The 19307-nt window shown below is 58.0% G+C and overlaps 1 protein-coding gene across 7 annotated transcripts in view; it reads right to left on the bottom strand.

Moving 5' to 3' along the window:
- Positions 1-19307, bottom strand: part of AP2A2 (adaptor related protein complex 2 subunit alpha 2) — a 61022-nt gene that overhangs the window by 3335 nt on the left and 38380 nt on the right. For 5 of the 7 annotated variants that reach the window (XR_010383274.1, XM_064491954.1, XM_064491956.1 and 2 more), the window contains 12 exons: positions 17094-17195; positions 13789-13897; positions 12492-12642; positions 11340-11508; positions 10013-10150; positions 7637-7819; positions 7030-7127; positions 6376-6607; positions 6114-6287; positions 4708-4868; positions 2163-2245; positions 502-591 (listed from right to left, as the gene is read on the bottom strand). Coding sequence is in view for 6 of the 7 variants with exons in the window: in XM_064491954.1 (XP_064348024.1) it covers positions 502-591; positions 2163-2245; positions 4708-4868; positions 6114-6287; positions 6376-6607; positions 7030-7127; positions 7637-7819; positions 10013-10150; positions 11340-11508; positions 12492-12642; positions 13789-13897; positions 17094-17195 (1690 nt within the window). In the remaining variant the exon portion in view is untranslated. The remainder of the gene's footprint in view (positions 1-501; positions 592-2162; positions 2246-4707; positions 4869-6113; positions 6288-6375; positions 6608-7029; positions 7128-7636; positions 7820-10012; positions 10151-11339; positions 11509-12491; positions 12643-13788; positions 13898-17093; positions 17196-19307) is intronic. The other 2 variants (XM_064491955.1, XM_064491953.1) reach the window with 1 other exon arrangement.

Here is a 19307-nt window from a genome sequence, read left to right as displayed (position 1 = left end):
GCTACACCCTCCCCTCTTTGACGACTGTTTTGAAACATTTAGTGTTAATAGTCTATGTTTAAAACATGTTTATCTTACAATAAAAATGGCTCTGGCCTGTAGTAAGGAGGGCTGTGGTCAAGCCGGGCCTCCCCCTCCTTCCCTCCCCCAGAGCAGCCCACCCATGGCAAGAGACCCCGGACAGCAAAGCTGACGGTGGAGAAGCCCCCCTCGGTCTCCCGCCCACGGCCGCTCCCTGGGAGACTCCCAGAGCAGGAGACCAGAGACCAGAGCTCAGAGCTCAGAGGGATTTGGAGACCAGAACAGGTGAGTAAGAAAGCGATGAACCAGCCATCGAAGCAGGAGCCGAGGCCGCGTGGGCCCCACAAGCGTTGCTGCGACTAACAACCCGAGGGTGGGAAGACAACCTGCGGTGACAGCCCCCGGAGATGCCCTCAAAACCCTCCTCGAAGTCCCAAATTACTGTCTGCCAGGGTCCGGGCGCAGCGGAACCAAGGATATTGGCCTGGAGGTCATCCGAACAGATGAGTGTAGGAGTGAAATGCAGGAACTGCGTGGAGGTCTTGTTACCATAAAATATGAACATACGACCTAGGAGGGCACAAAACACGTCACGCCCTAGCTTCCCGGACGCGCACCTGGAGACAAGGGCCACCCGCTGAGCTGGCGGCCACGCTGGGCCCAGGGACCCAGGCAGGGTGACCAGGGTCCCTCACAAACGCCGCTCCCGGAGCCCTGGGCCACAGCACGACACCAACACTGCACTAGCTGCCAACATCTTCATACCCAAACTACTCAGAGTGGAATGTGAGCCTCAAGTCTCCTGACGAGGAAGAGCAGCCGGGCGCCACCCCCACAATCTAGGGGACCCCCACCAGGCCTGGGTGCCACCAACACGGCCGCGCACAGTCCTCACCAGGTCAGAGACTGAGCACCGCAGTCCACCTGCAGGGAGTCCCTGGAGCAGGACCCGCCGGCCCTCCCAACACCGGAGGGTCCTGGGGCAGATGCACTGCCCCCTGTCTGCACATTTCCAGCTGCTCCACAGACAGAGGAGAGCAAGTCCACCCGAGGCTCCTTCACGGTGCCACGAGGGAGATGGGTGTCAGCCCACAGTGCTCCTTGGGCAGCAGTCCCAGCAGTCAGTGGGCATTAGTTTTTTTTTGGGGGGGGGGAGTAGTAAACAAAAAAGCCTTTTTGAAAAAAATATGATAAATATATGTAACCTGTAATTTACCATCTTAACCATTTCTAGGTGCACAGGTCGGGGCACTAACCACATTCACATTATCACGTGACCATCACACCATCACCTCCAGAACTTGTCCTGCTTCCCAAACTGACACTCTGTCCCCACTAAACACTCGCTCCCCTCCCCCGCCCCCCCTTTTCTGGGGATCTGACTCCCCCGGGGACCCCATGTGAGTGGGGTCGCACAGGACCTGTCCTTCCGTGTCTGGTTCATTCCACTGAGCACCACGTCCCCAAGGCCCATCGTGCTGTAGCTGGGCCGGAATGCCCTTCCTTCTTACGGCTGAGTAGTGGTCCATCGTGTGGATGGACCACGTTGTGTGTCCACTCACCGTGCTGTGTGGACACTTGGGCCCCCTCCACCTCTTGGCTGCTGTGAGGAGCCCCGCGTGGATGTGGGCGAGAGGATTTGCCCAAGTCCCTGCTTTCTTTTCAATTTTGGGGGGTAAACACCCAGACATGGAGCTGCTAGGTCATATATACAGTAATTCTATCTTCGATTGTTTAAGAAACCTCCAGACTGCCTTCCACAGCAGCTGCACCATTTTACATTCCCTCCAAGAGTGCATATGGTTCCAATTTCTCTCCGCCTTTGCCAGCACTTGTTTTGTTTTTTGAAGCAGCCATGCTGATGGGTGTGAGGGGCACTTCGATGTGGTTTGCTTGCATTTCCCAGACTAGCGGTGGTGTCGGGCACCTTTTCGTGTGCTTTTGGACGTCTGAATGTCTTCCTCAGAAACAACATATCTATTCAAGACTTCGACCAATTTTTAAGTGGGCAGTCTTTCTGTTGTTGACTTGGGGTCCTCTATATATCCTGGAAACTAGATCCTTACGAGGTACATAATTTAGAAATATTCTCTCCCCAAAATTTCTAAGAGAAGTTCTCATTAAGTAAGTAAAACACATACCTAAATTCTGCCGAAATTCAGACTTCAGTCCAATTTGAAGCAGTTGGTTTTCAAACAACACACCATTATTTTTACAGACAAACCTGGGGGACAAGGGACAATGTGTAAGTCACTCAAAGCCACCCACAGAAAATACAAAGATTTGTTTGAAAAAGGGTTTAAAGAACACTAAGACTAGAAGAACCTCTGTGGGACATGAGGGAGGGAGGAGCATCCTGATGAGCGCCTGTGCCACCAGGGACAGAAGAGCCAAGAGCCGTGACGCCACACACCCATGAGGTGACCGGGGACGGGCTACCCGTCTGCTCCTCATGAAGGTGCCGGCTGACCCCTGGCAGCGTCCCACTGCTTAGGGCACGGGCCGAGGCGCACACGTCCAGGCCAGACCGCAGCTGGCCCGCTGACACCCAGCACAGGCCTCCGGCCTACGGGCGACCAACAGCACCCCCTCCCTGGGCGTCTGCAGGCCAGCACACTCACAGCACTTGGCGCCCCCACCACCCCCCTTCCCCTGGTGCTGGGAAAACCACCTATAGCCGCACGTACAAAAATGCAATCAGAACGTCTTCTCACACCACATGCAAAAGTAAACTCAAAATGGATTAAAGACCGAAAACCATAAAGCTCCTAGAAGAGAACACAGGCGGAACACTCTCTGACACATCATCACAGCAGTGTTTTTTTGCATCTGCTCCTAAGGCAAAGGAAACAAATACGAAAAAAAAAGGACCTAATTAACCTCAAAAGTTCTGGCACAGCAAAGGAAATCTTCAACAAAACAAAAAGACAACCTACTGACTGGGAGAAAATATTTGCAAATGCGAGGACCAATAGGGTTAATATCCAAAATATATAAACAGCTCATACAACTCAGTATTCAAAGAAGCTGATTTAAAAAATGGGTAGAAGAACCGAATAGATACTCTTCCAAAGAGGAAACGCAGACGGCTGGCAGGCCTGTGAAAAGACACTCAACACCACCCACCGTCAGGGGGACGCAGATCAGAAGCACGACGAGACACTGCCTCACGCCTGCCAGAACGGCCACGAGCAGCAAGCAACGGCGAGGGCGGGAGGGCACAGGCCCTACGCACTGCAGGGGGTGCCAACCAGGGCAGCCCCCAAGGGCAGTACGGCGGTTCCTCAAGAAACTGAAAACTACCAGATGACCTAGTCCCACTCCTGGGCACAGACCCAGAGAGAAGGAAAACACTAATTCGAAAAGACACACGCACCCCAGCGTTCGCAGCAGCGCTACTGACAGCAGCCAGGACCCGGGGGCAGCCCAGGCGTCCGCCAAGAGACGAGCAGGTGAAGACATGCACGTGAGCACACACACAATGTACGACTGCTCAGCCATAAAAAAGAATGACACGTTGCCATCTGCGGATGAACTGGAAGGCAGCATGCTCAAGAAATAAGCCAGACAGAAAAAAGTGCTGTATGGTATCACTTACACGTGAAATCTAAAACATAAAGCTAACGAGTGGTATAATGAAACAGAAACAGGCCCGCAGATGTAGAGAACAAACCAGCGGTCACCAGTGGGGAGAGGGGCGGGGAGACAAGACGGGGCAGGGGACGAGGGGACACAAGCTGTTACGTGTAAAGTAGGTAAGCAGCAAGGACGCACCGTACAGCACAGGGAGATACAGCCACTGCTTTGCAGTAACTTTAAACAGAGTACAATCAATAAAAGTTGTGAATCACTACGTTGTGCGCCTGAAACTACTATGATACTGTAAAGCGACTATACCTCATTTTCTTAAAAAGAGTCTGTCTGCAGCCAGAGACAGACACCCAGCAGCACTCCAAACCTGCCTTTTCCCAGGCATTTCCACCAGCAGCAGGAAATAAGAATCAGTGTGCGGTGCAAACACAAAGAGCCTGGGGGGCAGTGTAAACCCACAGGAATTCCTCTGTCCTCTGCCTGCACCTGCCCTCCACTCAGATTAAGATCCGCAGAGACAGAGGATGGCGGGGAGCAAGCAGGGAAAGGTACAGGACCGGCAAGCAGAAAGGCGGATAGCAGACGTGCTCGGAAGAGCAGCTGGGATTTCGTCTCGAAGCTGGGGGAATGGTAAAGTGGGCGGCGGGCGGGAGGTCGGCCGGCCGGCGCCCAAGGGGAGAGGTGGTGAGGCCTGCGGGCAGAGGAGGAAGGAGAGGAGGCGCACCTCAGGCAGGGCCCCGCGGTGGGAAGTAGCAACTGCACCTGAAGACTGTTTCTCAAGAAAATAAAGCTGGGGGCCTGGAAGGCAGGCCCGAGGGTGAGTGAGGGCGGGAGGTGTGGGACCAGAGCGCCAAGAGGCAAAGAGAAAAGGGGCCGAGAGCACACGCTGCGACCGACCGCAGGCGCCACAGCACGGGGCCCAGGCCACCTTTCCACCTGATGGTCTCCCCTCGGAGCGCGCGCACTCCCTTTCTCCAAGGAAACTGCACCCTGAGGAGGTGGAGGGGCTGGGGAGGGAAGGACCTCGGGGCAGGGGGCAGGGGGCAGGGGGCAGGGCAGAGAGTCCTTGTGCTCAGGACGCAGGAGACAGACTACCTGGCAAAGTTGTCCTCGGAGCCGGGAGCCAGCGGCGCGACCGCGGAGGGCGAGTCTGAGAACACGTCCACGAGCAGCCCGCCGGAGGAGGGTGGGGGGCCTGCGGGGACGGGGGGTGCAGCCCCCAGACCCAGGAGGTCTGCTGACGGAGAGGGCGTGGACTGGAAAACAGAGGAGAGGTTCACTGTGGAACCGTCTGGGCACAAGACCAGTGCCCGCAGCCCCACCACCCAGACCCCAGGAGGCGCCTGCTTTAAGAAGCAGGACCGTGTGCGCGTTAGTGTCGACCGCCCAGAAAGCCTGCAGACGTGAGAAGAGCAAGAGAGCGGTTTACTGAGGACGTCCCTCATCGTTTTCAAGTTCCACGACGTTACAGGAAAAAGCAGGTAAGAGGCCAACAGACCGGAGTCTTCAACAATAAGCAAGTGCTTTCTGATCCCAGCAAGACAAAGAGCAAAGCAGCACCCACCCCCCGTCGCTCTGGAACTCACGGGAGACACAGCACGGCCCCGCACACGCACGCCACCGACACCCCCAGCTGCACACAAGGCTGATGCTCACACGTGAGCCGGCAGGGCACAGCAGTGCCAGAAGCATGCAGGGTTCTGATCGCCAGACCCAGCCCGGAGCTGCTCTGCCTGCAGAACTCGCCCCCCCCGCCCCGCTCCTCGTGAAGGCACACATCCATGCACAATCACCCAAGACTCTACCCCGTGCCGTCTGCAGTCCCTGCACTGATCAGCTTGCTCAGGTTTAACACACACTCATCTCCCCAGGAACGCAGCTGCCCCGAGAGCTGCAGGGGCCAAAGCACCTTCTCTCTCCAGTGCGTGGACACGCGGCCGGTCGTGGCCGGCCCCGCCTCCGGCTGCCAACCGCCTCCCCGCGAGGCCACGCGGGGCCTGACGCGGAAACCACCGCATCAGCATGAGTAGCTGCTGGTCTCTCTCGCACGTCTGGAGTGCCACACTGATTCTCTAAAAGATCTCATGTGCAGGTGGATCATCTTACGTGTGAACTCCACCTCCAGCAAAAGGAGGCAGCACAAAGCACACGTCCTGCAAAGAGGGGCCCGCTCCCCGGGCTCCCCGCCAGAGGGCAAGACGCCTCTCAAGAGGGCGCCTCCCCCAACAGACGTCAAAAGGCACGTCTGCTCTGGTGGGGGTGTTCTCACTGTGCCTCACACGAACGGGCCACTCGCTCTAACCCATCTGTTACTGAAAACTAAGGACAGCAGGAGGCGGGCCACTCCTCACCGAGGAGCAGTGGGCAGCCCCACGAGGCAGTTGTGCAAAAGGGACGAGAGACCACGTTTTCTAAAACCAAAGCCAAGATGAGATGCAGGAACTGCTCTGGACCCCAGGCCCCGGGCACGCACAGGGCACCGCCCTCAGGGAGGGACCCACCGCGGCACTGGCTCCGGCCGGGGCGGGCTCAGGGCCCCCGTTGACGTCGCTGCCCCTCTCTCTCTTGGCCTCCTCCAGGTCCATCACGGTGCTCGGGCCCTTCTTCTTCTTGAGCTTGGCCAGGATGGAGGACTCACGCTCCGGGAACGGGGGCATCTCCTCCAGGACAGTGGCCTGGTGGGAAAGACGTCCAGGTCGGCCGGGCACGGAGCCGTGGCCCTCTGGGCGGGCAGCGTGCCGCGGGGACAGCGAGCCGGCCTACCAGGATGTCGGTGCTGGCCACCGTGCTGAGCCGCAGGTACTCCACGGCCCGCTGCTGCAGCTCCACATCCGCGTTCCTCAGCTGGCTGTCGCTGCGTAGCACGTCCTGGATGGTGGTCTTCACCTCCGGAAAGAGGTTCACGAACTTGATGTAAGTGGACAGGAGGAGCGCCCGGGTTGGGGCGCCACACAGGTGGAACTTGGAATGCAGCAGGTCGAACTGGATCAGAGGGCTGCGGGGGGGGGGGGGGAGGGGAGGGGCAGGGCACAGTGTCACCTCCCATCTCCAAGCAGCCCCACGCCCAGCTTCTGCCTGGCCTGAGCTGGCCCCCAGCACCTCAGCAGGACGGGGAGGGCAAGCAAGGGCTGATGGGGGGGGCCAGCCTCACACTAAACCAGAACCACTCCTGTGAGGGAGGAGGCTGTCTGGCACCAGGCACCTCCAGTCCCCAGGGGAGCACTCTCTCTGAACGGCCGCATCTCGTTCTCAACTAGAACCCTCATCTTTTGTACAATCGATCGGAGTGCACGTGGTCTCATCCTGGGCTGTCTTTACGGGCTCGGGATGTCAGCCAGCCTCACTAGGCCATCAGGTGGGAACCGGGAGGGCAGGCCCAGCGCCAGGATGCGACGCTTCGGACCCTGGGTGACTTACCTGGATCTCGGGTCTCCTGCTATCAAGTTTCCGAACTCCCCCAGGATGTAGCCGCCCACTTTGACCAGGTTCTCGTGGCATGCCGGGGCCTGGAGGGCCTGGGGAAAGCACACGCAGTGAGCTGGGCGCACAGAGCCCACACAAGGGCCGTGAAGGCGCTCCACCTCCAGAGAGCAGCAGGCCGAGTGGCCGGGCCAGGAGCACAGGCGCAGGCCCCAGGCCTTCCCGAGCCTCTCTGGACTGCAGTTCCCGCCCATCCTCCCTCCAGGCCACTTCAGTAGAGGCCTCAGTAGCAAGGGAGCCCCAGAGGGAGGCCTTGGCTGACCCCATGCCTGGAACGAGAGCTGCTCCTGAAAATTGACGTTCAGGCCCCAGGCCGGGGGCAGGTGCACACCAGCACCTTCCAGAGGCACACTTCCCTCGCCAACCAAGACCACCAGCCCACCAGGGCCAAAGGCCCCGGCCCCAGGCAGCTCGCTCACGTGGTCAGTGGTGTGGAAATGAGGGTGCGAGGGAACCGAGACACAAGCAGAGGCAGGAGGGATACGGAGCCGGGACCTCCAAGAAGGCTGGCAGGAGACAGGAGGGAGGCCGGCCCTCCGCGCACCTCGAACACCGTCTTGGCAGCGTAGCCCTGCACGTCGTCCCGGTTGATGACGATCTGGATGACGCGGTACCACACCTCCTCGCTCACGTAGTCGCCGGCAATGCGGATCAGGTTCAGGATGGTGTCCACGTACCACGTGTAGTCCACAGCGTACTTCTCTGCCAGGATGGCGACCTTCAGCACCTGCAGAGGACGGCCGCTCAGGGCAAGTACCCAGAAGCCCCGCAACGCCAGGCCCAGCGCCGCCAGCGTCCACACAGGGCTTCAGAAGGATGTAAACATGCGTGCCAGAGCCACCCCCCAGGGTCTCAGAGAGCCCAGAAAGTTTAGGGTCCACAGGCTGAACTGAGAGAAGCCAAACCACCCTCCAGGAACAGACACAAGACAGGGTGGAGGAAGACACAGGGGGCTGGCCACGACTGCAGGCAGTAGGCCGAGTCCCCACTACGGCCAAGGCAGCCCGCTGGCAGAGCGGCCGTGCTCGCTGGGTCTCCTGCTCCCACCAGCCTTCCTTCTCCTCCCAGGAGAGCCCACCCACTGCCCAGGATGCCTGCTCTGGGCTGTCGGACGCAGCCCCGAGTGTCCCCGGAAAGCAGCCTCTTCTCGCTCTGAGGTGCTCTGAGCTGCACCGTACCAAAGCCAGACCGCATCCCCCACCCCCACCCGCCACCTCACCTCCTGGCCGCGCCCGAGCCTGAGCTGGGGCCAGCCCGCCGTCCATCCGCCCTACCCACCCTTTGGCCTCCAAATCGACTCTCCATCGTGGTCCCAGAGCATCATTCCAAAGCATCTGCCTTGCCACTGCTCTCAGCTTAAAGCCCTTCAACCCCAGAGCTCGCCTCGAAGTCACACACTCAGGGCCCCCCCACACCACAGAGGCCCGTGGTCGGCTGCCTCCGCCCCTGCCCCACAAGCCCCGCTCCTCTGTGCTGAACCACCTGCCCCCAGGGGCCTCCGTGCCCTGGACTCTCCTGGCAAGACCGCCACTGCCTCCTGCAGTAGTGCCCCCTTTGTCCGGTGGCAGAGATGCCCCCAGGAGCCCTGCGACCCCAGGCCCTGCCTCCACCCATCCCTACCCATCACAGGTAGGTCTGGTGGGCACAGAAAGGCTCCTCGTGGGCGGGGAGTGCGGCACATCCAGTGTGGCTGCCCAGCAGCTAGCACGTGCCTGGCTGGACAGATGGACGGACAGAGCAAGTACCCAGGGACTGAGAGGAGTGTTGGTTTTCTTCCTCGTGTGAGTGAAACTGATGGAGGATCATCACTCACCACGTGAAAGGGAGTGAGAGTCGCTGATGCGGGGCTGACCAACACTCAGGACCTTAAAAGCCAAGACAGTTCCACTGAAGAACATGCCTGTCTCTGCTCAAGGCACCACACAGAGATGAGAAATGAAGTCCCAGGACCGCAGCGCCCAGAGCCGGCCCCACTGCCCAGCCCTACCCGACACAGGACGCCCTCTGGCCCAGCTGCCCCGTGGCTCGGCTTAAAGGCTGCAACCTCTGAGAAGCCAAGCTGACCACGCCGGGCAGCTCACAACCCCACTGAAGGGCAGCACCCAGCCCCCCGCCCGGCCACAGTGGCCACACCATTCAATGACCGACCCTCTATAACCCTGAGCATCTGACCACGTTCAGCCACAGGGCTGTCGTTTTCAAACCAAATGCTGGCCCACAAGCAGCCTTGCAAGTCACTCGCAGCTCTGATGCTGGACACTCACTCTACAAAGGTTCCAAGGAGGCCTCCACTGCACTCTGCCCCCAAGAAGGACAAAAAACTCTTTTCAAAGGACGGAGAGGCTGCAGGGCCTTGGCACACAGGTTCACTCCGAGCCTGAGATGCCCTGGAGTAACCACCAGGCCTGCTCACGCTCCTCCTGCTGATGAAGCTTCCAGGGACCCGTGCCCCGGGTCTGCACCCCCAGCGGTCTCGCACACGGTCAGCACCACAGAGCGTGGGCCTGCCGGGAGCTTGCGCCACTCTGCAGGGGCCAAGTGCCGCTGGAGGCCAGGCCCCTCCCCTCCAGGTGTGTCGGGGTAACACAAAAACGCACCAAGCAAACAAGTACAAAGACCTGCCCAAGGCACCTGAATTCACACTCGCCCAGCCACAGGCGCCTGGAGCCTCCCCTGGACCCTGAGCTGCCAGAGCTTACTGACAGGTGGACACGGCCAGACGGGCTGACCGCAGGGCCTGCTCAAAGTCATCCTGAAAGACCGGAAGACTCCCCTCAAAATGCAGACAAGTAGGCCAAGGCAAAGGACTGTCTCCTCCAGCACCAAGCAGACTCTCAGCAGAGTCCATGGAACCACCACCAACCAGGGACACACTGGAGCTGACACTCACAAGCATCCACGGCCCGTGACGCGAACTCACAATCTCTTCTCGAATAGAGTAGTCGGCCGTCTCCAAGTAGCTCAGCATCTCGGCCACGATCTGCTGGGCGTTGCTGCGGTCACACATGGCGTAGAGGAGGTCTACGGCCCGCTGCCGCACACTCACGTCCCGCTCCGTCTGGGGGCACAGGAGCAGCTGCATGAGCACAGCCCGGGCCAGGGGCAGAGGCTGTCCACCGAGAGCCCCGCATGCCGGGCTCTCCTACGCTTCTGACTCAGCTGGCCAGGCGCCCCCTCGGTCCCCACACTCACACTGAGCCCTCCTACTCACCATCTGGATCCAGGGAGGCCCACAGAGCCCCTCACGTGCCAACTCACTGCCCCCCACTCCTGCACTCGACCTGGACAGCTCTGGACTGGCCAGGATCAAGCACTGACCCTGGGGTGGGTCAGAGGTCTCTCCACTGTGTGGTCACAGACCGGCACCTTCCACGTCGCCTGGGATCCTGTCACAGTGCGGGCTCTCAGCCCCCACCCCAGGCCTGCTCATCAGCTTCTGGGTGAAAACAAGACCACAGCTGCTCCCCACAGAGGACAGCACAGGGGCGCTGCTGAGGGCCAAGCCACCTGTACAGCAGGGGCAAGTCTTTCTGACCCGGGCAGCGACTGGAACAGATGCCAAAACCAGGCCAGAAGGACCTGGAAATGCCAGAAAGCCAAATTCCAAACCCTCATACAGCCTCTTGTCCAAAACACACACCAAAAAACGTCTGTTCAATACACGCAGACTCAAGGAACAGGGCAGACCTGTCCTCATCTCTAAGCCCAGGACCAGGGCAGCGGGTTTCGCAGCCTCCCTGCCTGCCTGCAGTCCTCCAACAAGAAGGAACAGAGTGGACACTGTGTCTGACCATGAGGCATGACAGCTCCTAAGAGAGGCAGCCTCGGAATTTTAATTCCTTGAAAAAACTGAATATTCTTTTGCAAAGAGTGAGTCTTTTTGGAAACAGCAACAAAATACTTTATCCTTTAACCAAAAAGAACAGCTTCTACTGACTCACATTTTTATTGTGATTCTGCTCGTGTGGGGCAGCACAGCCGCCCAGTGTTGTGATGCCATCTCACAGGCAGAGAACGCGGAAGTGCCTGGACACGGCGCGGCCGATGTGGCAGGAGAGTGGTGGACCTGGAGCAGCAGGCCAGACCCACTCAGGGCCTGAGCTGTGCGGCCTCAAGTGACCAAGAGACCTCACGTGTCGCTCCCACCCAGCTGCTGCACCCACCACGAGTGACACAGGTGACTGGGCGCCAGCACCCACTACGGCGGCGCCCCTGAGGTGAGGAGGACCCCAGAACAGCGCACTTGCCTTCAGGGCGTTGATGACGGTCTCGATGTGTGTCTTGACTGCCTCGTGGGAGAACTCGGAGCTGGCCAGCGTGCACATGCTCTCCAGGGCCAGGTAGCGCAGGTTGGTCTCCCGGTGCTGCAGGAACTGGCCCAGCTGGTTACACGCGCGGACGAGCAGGTTCGGCTCACTGCATGCACAGGAGAGGTGGGGTGGGCGGGGGCTTCCTGGCCGGCACCGCACAGACAGTGCTGCATGCGAGTCAACGCGGCAAGTGGCAGTGTCATGCCAAGTTCACGGTCACCACGCTGCTGAGCGGCAAGCGCAGGGGCCTTCGGGGACGCAAGGTCTAACACTCAGACCCCAACATCAGTCTTACGGTCCCTCTGGTCGCTTCCACACGACAGTCGACACCTCGCGCCCACTGGAGCTTCCCCACGGAACCCACAGCCTCAAAAGGGCTGACGGCAGAGCGTCTCCTCACACCCAGATCCTGAGCCTCCACACCAAGCTTCGTCAAGTCGCGGCTGGAGCAGGACCTCAGCCAGAGGGCCCGCTGGGTCAGCGGCCGAACCAACGCCCTGACGAGAAGACACTTGAGGACAGACACGTGGACGTGGACGTGAAGCAGGCGACCAGGTACTTAAGCACCAGCCACCATGAAACCTGGGCTAAACCTCTCCCTGCTCTTTCTCCGTCCTCGCGGTGCAGCTGCTCTTTGAACACAGTGAAGACATGTAGGTGCCTCTAACACAAAGTTCGGGTGATAGTTCCCAGCCCTGTCAGGGCATAACTCCCAGGAAACCATTTGACAGGAGTGCGGAGGGGAGCCCAGAGCTGGGCAGGCGGGGAAGACACCCCCACCTCCCTGTACCGCCCCGACACACTTCCCCACCAGGACCTCGGGCCAATGCCGAGTGCGTCCTGCACCGCCAGGCCCGCAGGACGTGCACACCATCCTTCCTGGGTAGCTCCAGGAGAAGCGGGGCGGGATGCGCAGGAGAAACAGGAGGGCCCTCTGGGGGAGCTGAGGCCACAGCGGGCAGAGCACACAGGTGGAGCAGCCAAGGTCAGAGTACATGTGGGAGGGAAGGAGGCCCACGCGTCCTGAGACCTCGGCCTCACACCCGCCCGGGGAAGGGCCATGGAAGGAGCTCGGCGACGACCACTCACCTGTCATGGTGGATGATGAGGCTGATAGCCTCGAAGAGCACAGCGTTCTTGGCGTTGGAGTGCTGCACCTTCTTGGACTTGGGCGGCTCCTGGGCCTTGTTCAGAATGGTCTCCAGGCACTCGGTAAGGCGGCCTCGCACTGCAGGGTCTTCTGGGCAAGACAGACAGCCGTCGGCCAGGTCCCCCTCAGCCTGCCCTCCTCCCGGCCGCGCTGCACCGCCGACGCCGGCAGTTAAGTGACCCCAGTCAAGTCCTGTACTGCTTGAAATCAGAGGACTTGATAGCTACGCGTACATTTTAACACAAGTAACGTACGCAAAACTTTTCTGAAATACAGCTTATACAAGTCAAGAAAGAATCTCAGATACACGGACAGAATCTAGGTGATATGGAAGTCTGAGGGAAGAGGGAGCAAAAGGTTTTTCCTCTACCTGCTATTACCAACAGAAATGGAGAAAACAGGGTAAAAAGCAATAAAAAGAGAAGGAAATTTTACATTTCTGGTCAAACCAGAAGAAAACAGAAGACCAAAAGAGTGAGAGAGCAATGAAAATACCAGAACTCCAGAAACGACCGATGCAACCCATCTAAGGTGTCCACCCAACCCCGGCTGCTCAGGAAGGCCGGCCCGCGTGGGGGCGGGGGGGGGGGTGGACACGACCTGCTGGGGAGGGGGCGGGGCCGGCCGCGGGGAGGGGCGGGGCCGCGAGCACATGAGCGCACACAGCACATGCTTCAGCAGAAAAGAGGTTCAGTACAAGAAATTACTTGAATTTAACAGGGAAATATCCTGTACAAAAACAAACTGAGATTAAAACGTAAAGGTTACCACAACAACGCAATCGCAGTAGAGGGCAAGCTGGAAGTACCTAACAGCAATTCTCACGTGCATTCTTCAACCAGAAATCCTAGCTGTAGACACTCACCATTCTGGTCAAACCTAACATTTTAGAACAAGACGTGAACAAAACAGTAGCCCTGATGTGTACACTAAGGCTACATGGGTTATGAACAACTTAGGACATAAAGGTTTTAATAGGTTTCAAGACTTATTTTAAAAGACTGTTTCAAAAACCTGCACAGGCCTGACACCATGTGTATGTAAAAGCAGAGATGATTCCAAATCGCAACAGAACTGTGAGTTCTCCACCAGCCGCTCTGGGAGAGCCCAGGGGCGTGGCATCATCACAGAGGGATCCACAGGACAAGAACCGGTGCCAGTAAAAAAACCTTGAACCTAGCCCTGAAACACCAGAGCGCACCCCTCCTGGGGAGACCTCTGCGCCTCAGCTGTTACCTGGGGGCGGGTAGCACTGCAGCAGCCGCAGGAGCTTGACTGACAGCCAGGGGGCCGGGACGAAATAGTAAGTGTAGTCCTGAAGATCCGTGGACGCCGACGTCACAATCTGTAAAGCAGCACAGGGCGATGAGACGCCGGGGGCAGGTGTCGCCATGAGGCCCCTGCGATGGGGACCAACAGAAAGCCACACACCAGCGTCTAAGAACATGTGACACACTTGTCTGTGTCTCAGAGGGGCAGGGGTACAGCTGCTGTGTGATGGCCTCCCTGCTTTGCGGGACACGATCTGGCAGACACCCAACCCGTGAGAGCCGCCCCCTCAGTACAGAGGCCTAGGGAGCCTGGACTGGGAACCCCAGCTTTCCTTTGTGGGCCGGAAAGTGAATTAAACACAGAAGGGAGACATCTGGTCCCCTCAGAAAGGAAGAGGTAGTGTTCGACCCCAGGCCCCGAGCGCAGGCCCCTGCCACGAGCCCACCCAGGCCAGAGAACATGTATCCTTCACTCACAAGTTCCACCTCCTTGTCCAGCACAGTCTTGGCAGGACAGACACTCCGTCAACCTTCCAAATACATGACCATCCCTGAGACATCACGTATCCACTAACACACAACCTGGCCCCTCCCCCCATCCTGCATCAGGGAGGTCAGGCTCTTCCCTACAAAGCGCGCAGACGTGACATGAGGTCATAACTGTGCACTTCTGGGAAGGTTCGTCTTGACTCCCGTCCTCAGCTGCAAGTTACCAGCCCTGACTTGGGACATGGCCCCTCCTGCAGCGAGCTGTGTGCCAAGCTATTCACAGCACTGGTGGGACACGCAGGAGCAGCGGGACGACGGGTGGGCAGGCCACACCGCTGCGTGTGACAGCCAACAAAGGCTGCCTCTAAAACACGTCTCATGCAGCTAAAAGCCACGCTTAGAAATTTATAGTTTTAAATACACACGTTTGAAACAAATGTAAAAATAAAAGCACTGAAGAATCCATCTCAAGGCTTCAGGAGGAAATCAGCAAAATTAACCTATAGAAAGTAGAGGAAAAATAAACAGACAAAGTAGAGAAACAATACAGAAAAAAGCGTAAGTAATAAGGCAAAAAAAAAAAAAAAGGATCGGCAAAGTCAAAAGAAATCCTCACATGCTTGAGGAGACTGATCAAGAACAGGAGAGAAGGGCAGGCCCCTGACGCCGGGCGGAGAAGGGGGCCTTGCCATGAAGCCCCTCACAGAGACTGCCTGCCAGCGCACCTGAACGTCGAGGTGCACTAGCAAACGTCAAGAAGATGCACCCAGCAAAACTGATGAAAGAAGAAAGAGAAAAAATGAAGTCCCATTACTTGCTAAACAAATAGAATCCGTAAGTAGAAATCGTCCCACAGAGAAAACCCTAAATTCAACAGCTTCACCAGTGAATTAGTGCTGATGGTGGCGAAGGCACAGAAAGAAATTTCCTCAATGAGATAAAGAGAACAAAGGGCAGGCACCACACCTAACGTGAACAGGACACACCCTCTGAGACTAGGAAGGAGACAGCAGGCACCTCCCAGGCTCAGCACTGCAGGAGGTCCCAACTGGAGACACAAAGCAGAAACACAAGCAACACGGACTGAGGAAGCAAAAGAGCTGCCACTGCCGGCAGACGGCACGACGGGGCGCAGGGAGACCAAAGCGACCTGCACTCACGTCGCTGCCATCAAGACGTGGGCTTGGAAGGCTGCCGACTTTAAGGGCAATGCACAAAAACCAGCCGCGACAAACCAGCGCGCAGAGCTTTACAGTAACATCTTCAAGGTGCCGCTGAGAACAGCGTTTTTAAAATAAGACGTATAAAGGCAAATTAACAAAAATTGAAAGCTTTTACTCAAAACGTTATACGACATTTTTGAGAGAAATTAAAGACTATCTAAGTAAAGGGAGAGATAATACCACGGTCATAGATTCAAAATCTCAATCCTATGAAGATTTTAATTCTCCCCAAACTGACCTACAGATTAAAGGTAGCCCCCAACAGGGTTTGGGGAGGGAAGCGGAGCAGCTCCGCTAGACACGCAGACTCACCCTTAAGCTCCAGTAACTAAGACAGCGCGTCACTGGTGCGAAGATGAACAGAGAAATCCAGGGATGAGGCGCAGCCACTGGTTCTGACCAGTCTGCGAGGAGGGGCTTCCTGGCAGAGGTACAGGGACAACTGGGTCTCATTCAAGGAAAAGCATCACCACAGAGAAGCCAGTCCCAGGAGGACAGTCAGCCTAAACCTGAGCCCTGAGAATGGGGCATGGCTTCATAAACGTGAGGACTACGGGCCATCGAGGGAAGGGTCAGGAAGTCTGACTACATTAAAATGTGGAATTTCTGATCACGGAGACATCATGAGGGAGAGAAATGGCGAGTTACAGGGTGGATGGACACAGAGGAGGCTGAACCATCCACGCTGGCATTTCTGAACAGCAAACGTGGGTAATGTTGGCCATCTTGTTTGGCTCACCCTAACCAACAAAGTGCTCCGATCCAAAACACATAAAGAACTTCTATAAAACAAGAAAAGAGACGATACCAAAGAAAAATGGGTAAAAGAGTTAACAGGCACTTCCCAAAAGGAAGTATTCAAAAAGCCAACAAACACACAGCACTGCCCTGCCTCTGCAGCCAGAGGACAGCACGGACCCAGAGCGCGGGGAGAGAGGTCTGAGCACCCAGAGGCCAGGCCTACCAGGCCAAAACACGGAGAGCGGCGCTGGGCACCCCAGCCCGCGCGGCCACCGGCTCCTCGGGGGCCTGCGATCCCGGGACCCTGCAACGCCCCTTCCGAGGGACACCCAGACGTTCACAGCAGGGGCCCACGGTGGGGCACACACTGATTCCACACAGCATCAAACACCAAGCACCAGCCACAAAGCCGACAACTTCACCATGCTGAACAAAGCAAGTCAATCCCAAGAGAACTATGGTGTGTGAGAGTTACATCAGGCTCAAAACCCAGTCAGCACTCAAGGACGGCATCAGGGTGTGTGCCCAGGCGAAGGGCAGAGGAAAGCGGCCGCGCGGCCCCAGCGGCAAGGATGGGTGGGAGGCGCCTGGGAGCTCGACTGCCCAGCTGCGTGCACAGTTCTGCATGCACAGGACATCTCTAACTGACAAAAAGGTCAAAAGAAAGGCCGATCAGTTACTAACCAACACGTTTTCACTCTTGAATTTACAAACTGGGCCAAATATCCTGCACTCAAAATAGTAAGTACATTAATTACATAAAATAACTAAGACCAAACCCCCCCCCCCGAGTTCCGTTTCCCATGAACAGACTTACTCTGCTTAACCTGGAGACGGCCAGAGAGACAGAGGTTTTAAACTCTTCTGGGTTCTTCTGCGCTAAGGTGGTGATGAGACTGGTGGCAGCAGTCACCACGCCCTGCAAGGAACACACAGCGACACGCGCTGAGATGCCAGTCAAGACATCTGAAGCCAGCCTCTCAGTTTAAACTCATTTTCCAAATAAAACTTTAAACTAGGAGCAACGAACTGGCAACCCAGGGCCCCTCCAGCCCACTCCGATCTGCCCTCCATGTTTTTAGAAACCGGGACAGCACACACGGGGAGCTTTCTTTTGCCAGCTTCTCTCTGGAAGCTGGGAAATCCAGCAACACTTTAGCCCAGACCCCAGCCCCGTAAAGGCCAGCAGAGGGCAGCGGCGCCGGGCCCGCCCCACCCGCTCCACCGCCCGCCTCTGCGTGCGCTGCCCCTGGTTTAAATCACCCTGTGTGGGCCGCAGAGGGACACGTTATGTTCAGATTCACTTGAATCTTTACAACCCAAAAGTGAGATCGTGCAAAACAGCAACTGAAAAGCCCATTCCTCCTCGTTCTGAAAAGTGGCCCAAGCCGTGCCTCTGCCTGATTCAGAAGCACCCCGGGCCCCGAGGAGACCCATCCCTTCCCGGGGGCCGGCATGCCGCCGGCCTCAGCACTCGGGACCCGGCACGTGGCCCAGGGAGCCCTGCTGTCACCCCGGGACACTAGTATTTACTCCCAGTAACTGAGACGCTGGTTAAGTAAAGGAAGTCTCTCTCAGATACGAAAAAAGACAAAACAAATGACATCCGTTGACAGTGAAGATGCAAACAAACCTCCCTCCAGTCCCACCTCCACTCCCAACTCCCCTGAGTTTCCACAGCCAGCGAGAGGCGGAGGCGAGGGTCCAGCTCCACAGCGGCCTGACAGGGGGGCCTCGCGGAGCTAACCCTCAGCTTTCTGCTGCAAGCACGAAAGCTCTGGGAAGGAAACGGTCTAACTGGCCTTACTGTCCACTTCCCCGTGGGCAACATGTGCCAAAAGGTTTCTCCCGCAGACAGAGCACTTTAACAGGCAGCATGACAACTACGAGTCCCGCAGGGCAGCCCGGCCCACCGCGGCTCCCGTGGGTCTGGGGCACGGCCTGGCCCACCAGGCAGGCACAGGAAGTCTGCGGGGCGAAGCAGGCAACACTCCGACAGAAGTCGGTCGGGGCTCGCCAGCACTGATGGCGGCTCCCCGCTCTCCCCGCCTGCCCACCTGCCCGCGGGGGTCTCTGCAGGAAGGGAAGTGTGAGTAGAACCCATGGCTCTGACCCGTGGGCACAGCTAGCGCCAGCCCCCAGCACCCCAAGCCTGGGCAGCCTCCTCTCCCTCCTTCACTCCTGCTCCATCGGGGTGACAGCCCTGGTCACACAAGGATCCGCATGTCACAGCCCCCACCGCCTCCCCGCGATTCCCCAGCCTCCTCCACTGCTCTCAGAAGTGCACGCGGGGGCTCGCCCTGGGTGGGCAACTGACTCTTCCAGAGGATTCCTGACTTCAAGACCAAAGAAACCAAATCTCAGGCCTTCAGTTCTAAAACCAGGAGACGTATGACACAGAAGCCATGGACACATGAGGACAGTGGCCAAAAGAGCAGAGAGCAGGCGACACAAGCCCAGGGACAACAGCAGAGCTGGCTGGTGAGCGTGGCCTTCCCCCGGCTGGCCGTGGTGCCCTGCCCCCTTGTCCACACAAGCTGGGCCCCCGTGGCCCACAGCCAGAAAGGCACCAATCGGTGCACCAGGCAACAGCGTGGACGTGAAGGTAACAGAAGCAAGCTGAACAGCCGGGCGCAGCCTCACACAGTGTCCAAGGAGGGGGCCCTCCTGGCCACTGAGACGCTGCTGCCCTGCCTCCCCCACTGCGCTCAGCGTGGACGTCCGCCGGCCGGCGGCTCGGCATCTGCCTGCGCATGGCTGCAGGAAGGGCCCCCGACAAGGTGGGAGTGAGGGTAACACCTGCCACAAACTTTAACAAACGACGTCTGCAGGGAGCGTGTGCCAAGGGGACCCAGTGGCCCCTCCTGAGCCCCACCTCCCGCCCCCCGCTCCCACCCCACCTGGGTTCTGTACAGTGGCACGTCCTCAGCGCGGACCCTTCATCACAGCCCCAGGGTCAAGCCTGGACCTGTGCAAAGTCATCCAATCTCCCAGAGCCTCTGTTTTCCTTCAAAAAACTGGGAAAAGCCCC

This window comes from Camelus dromedarius, chromosome 12 (genome assembly GCF_036321535.1).
Source record: "Camelus dromedarius isolate mCamDro1 chromosome 12, mCamDro1.pat, whole genome shotgun sequence".
NCBI lineage: Eukaryota > Metazoa > Chordata > Mammalia > Artiodactyla > Camelidae > Camelus > Camelus dromedarius.
Note: the sequence above shows the minus strand (reverse complement) of the source record. Positions and strands in the feature narration are given on the sequence as shown.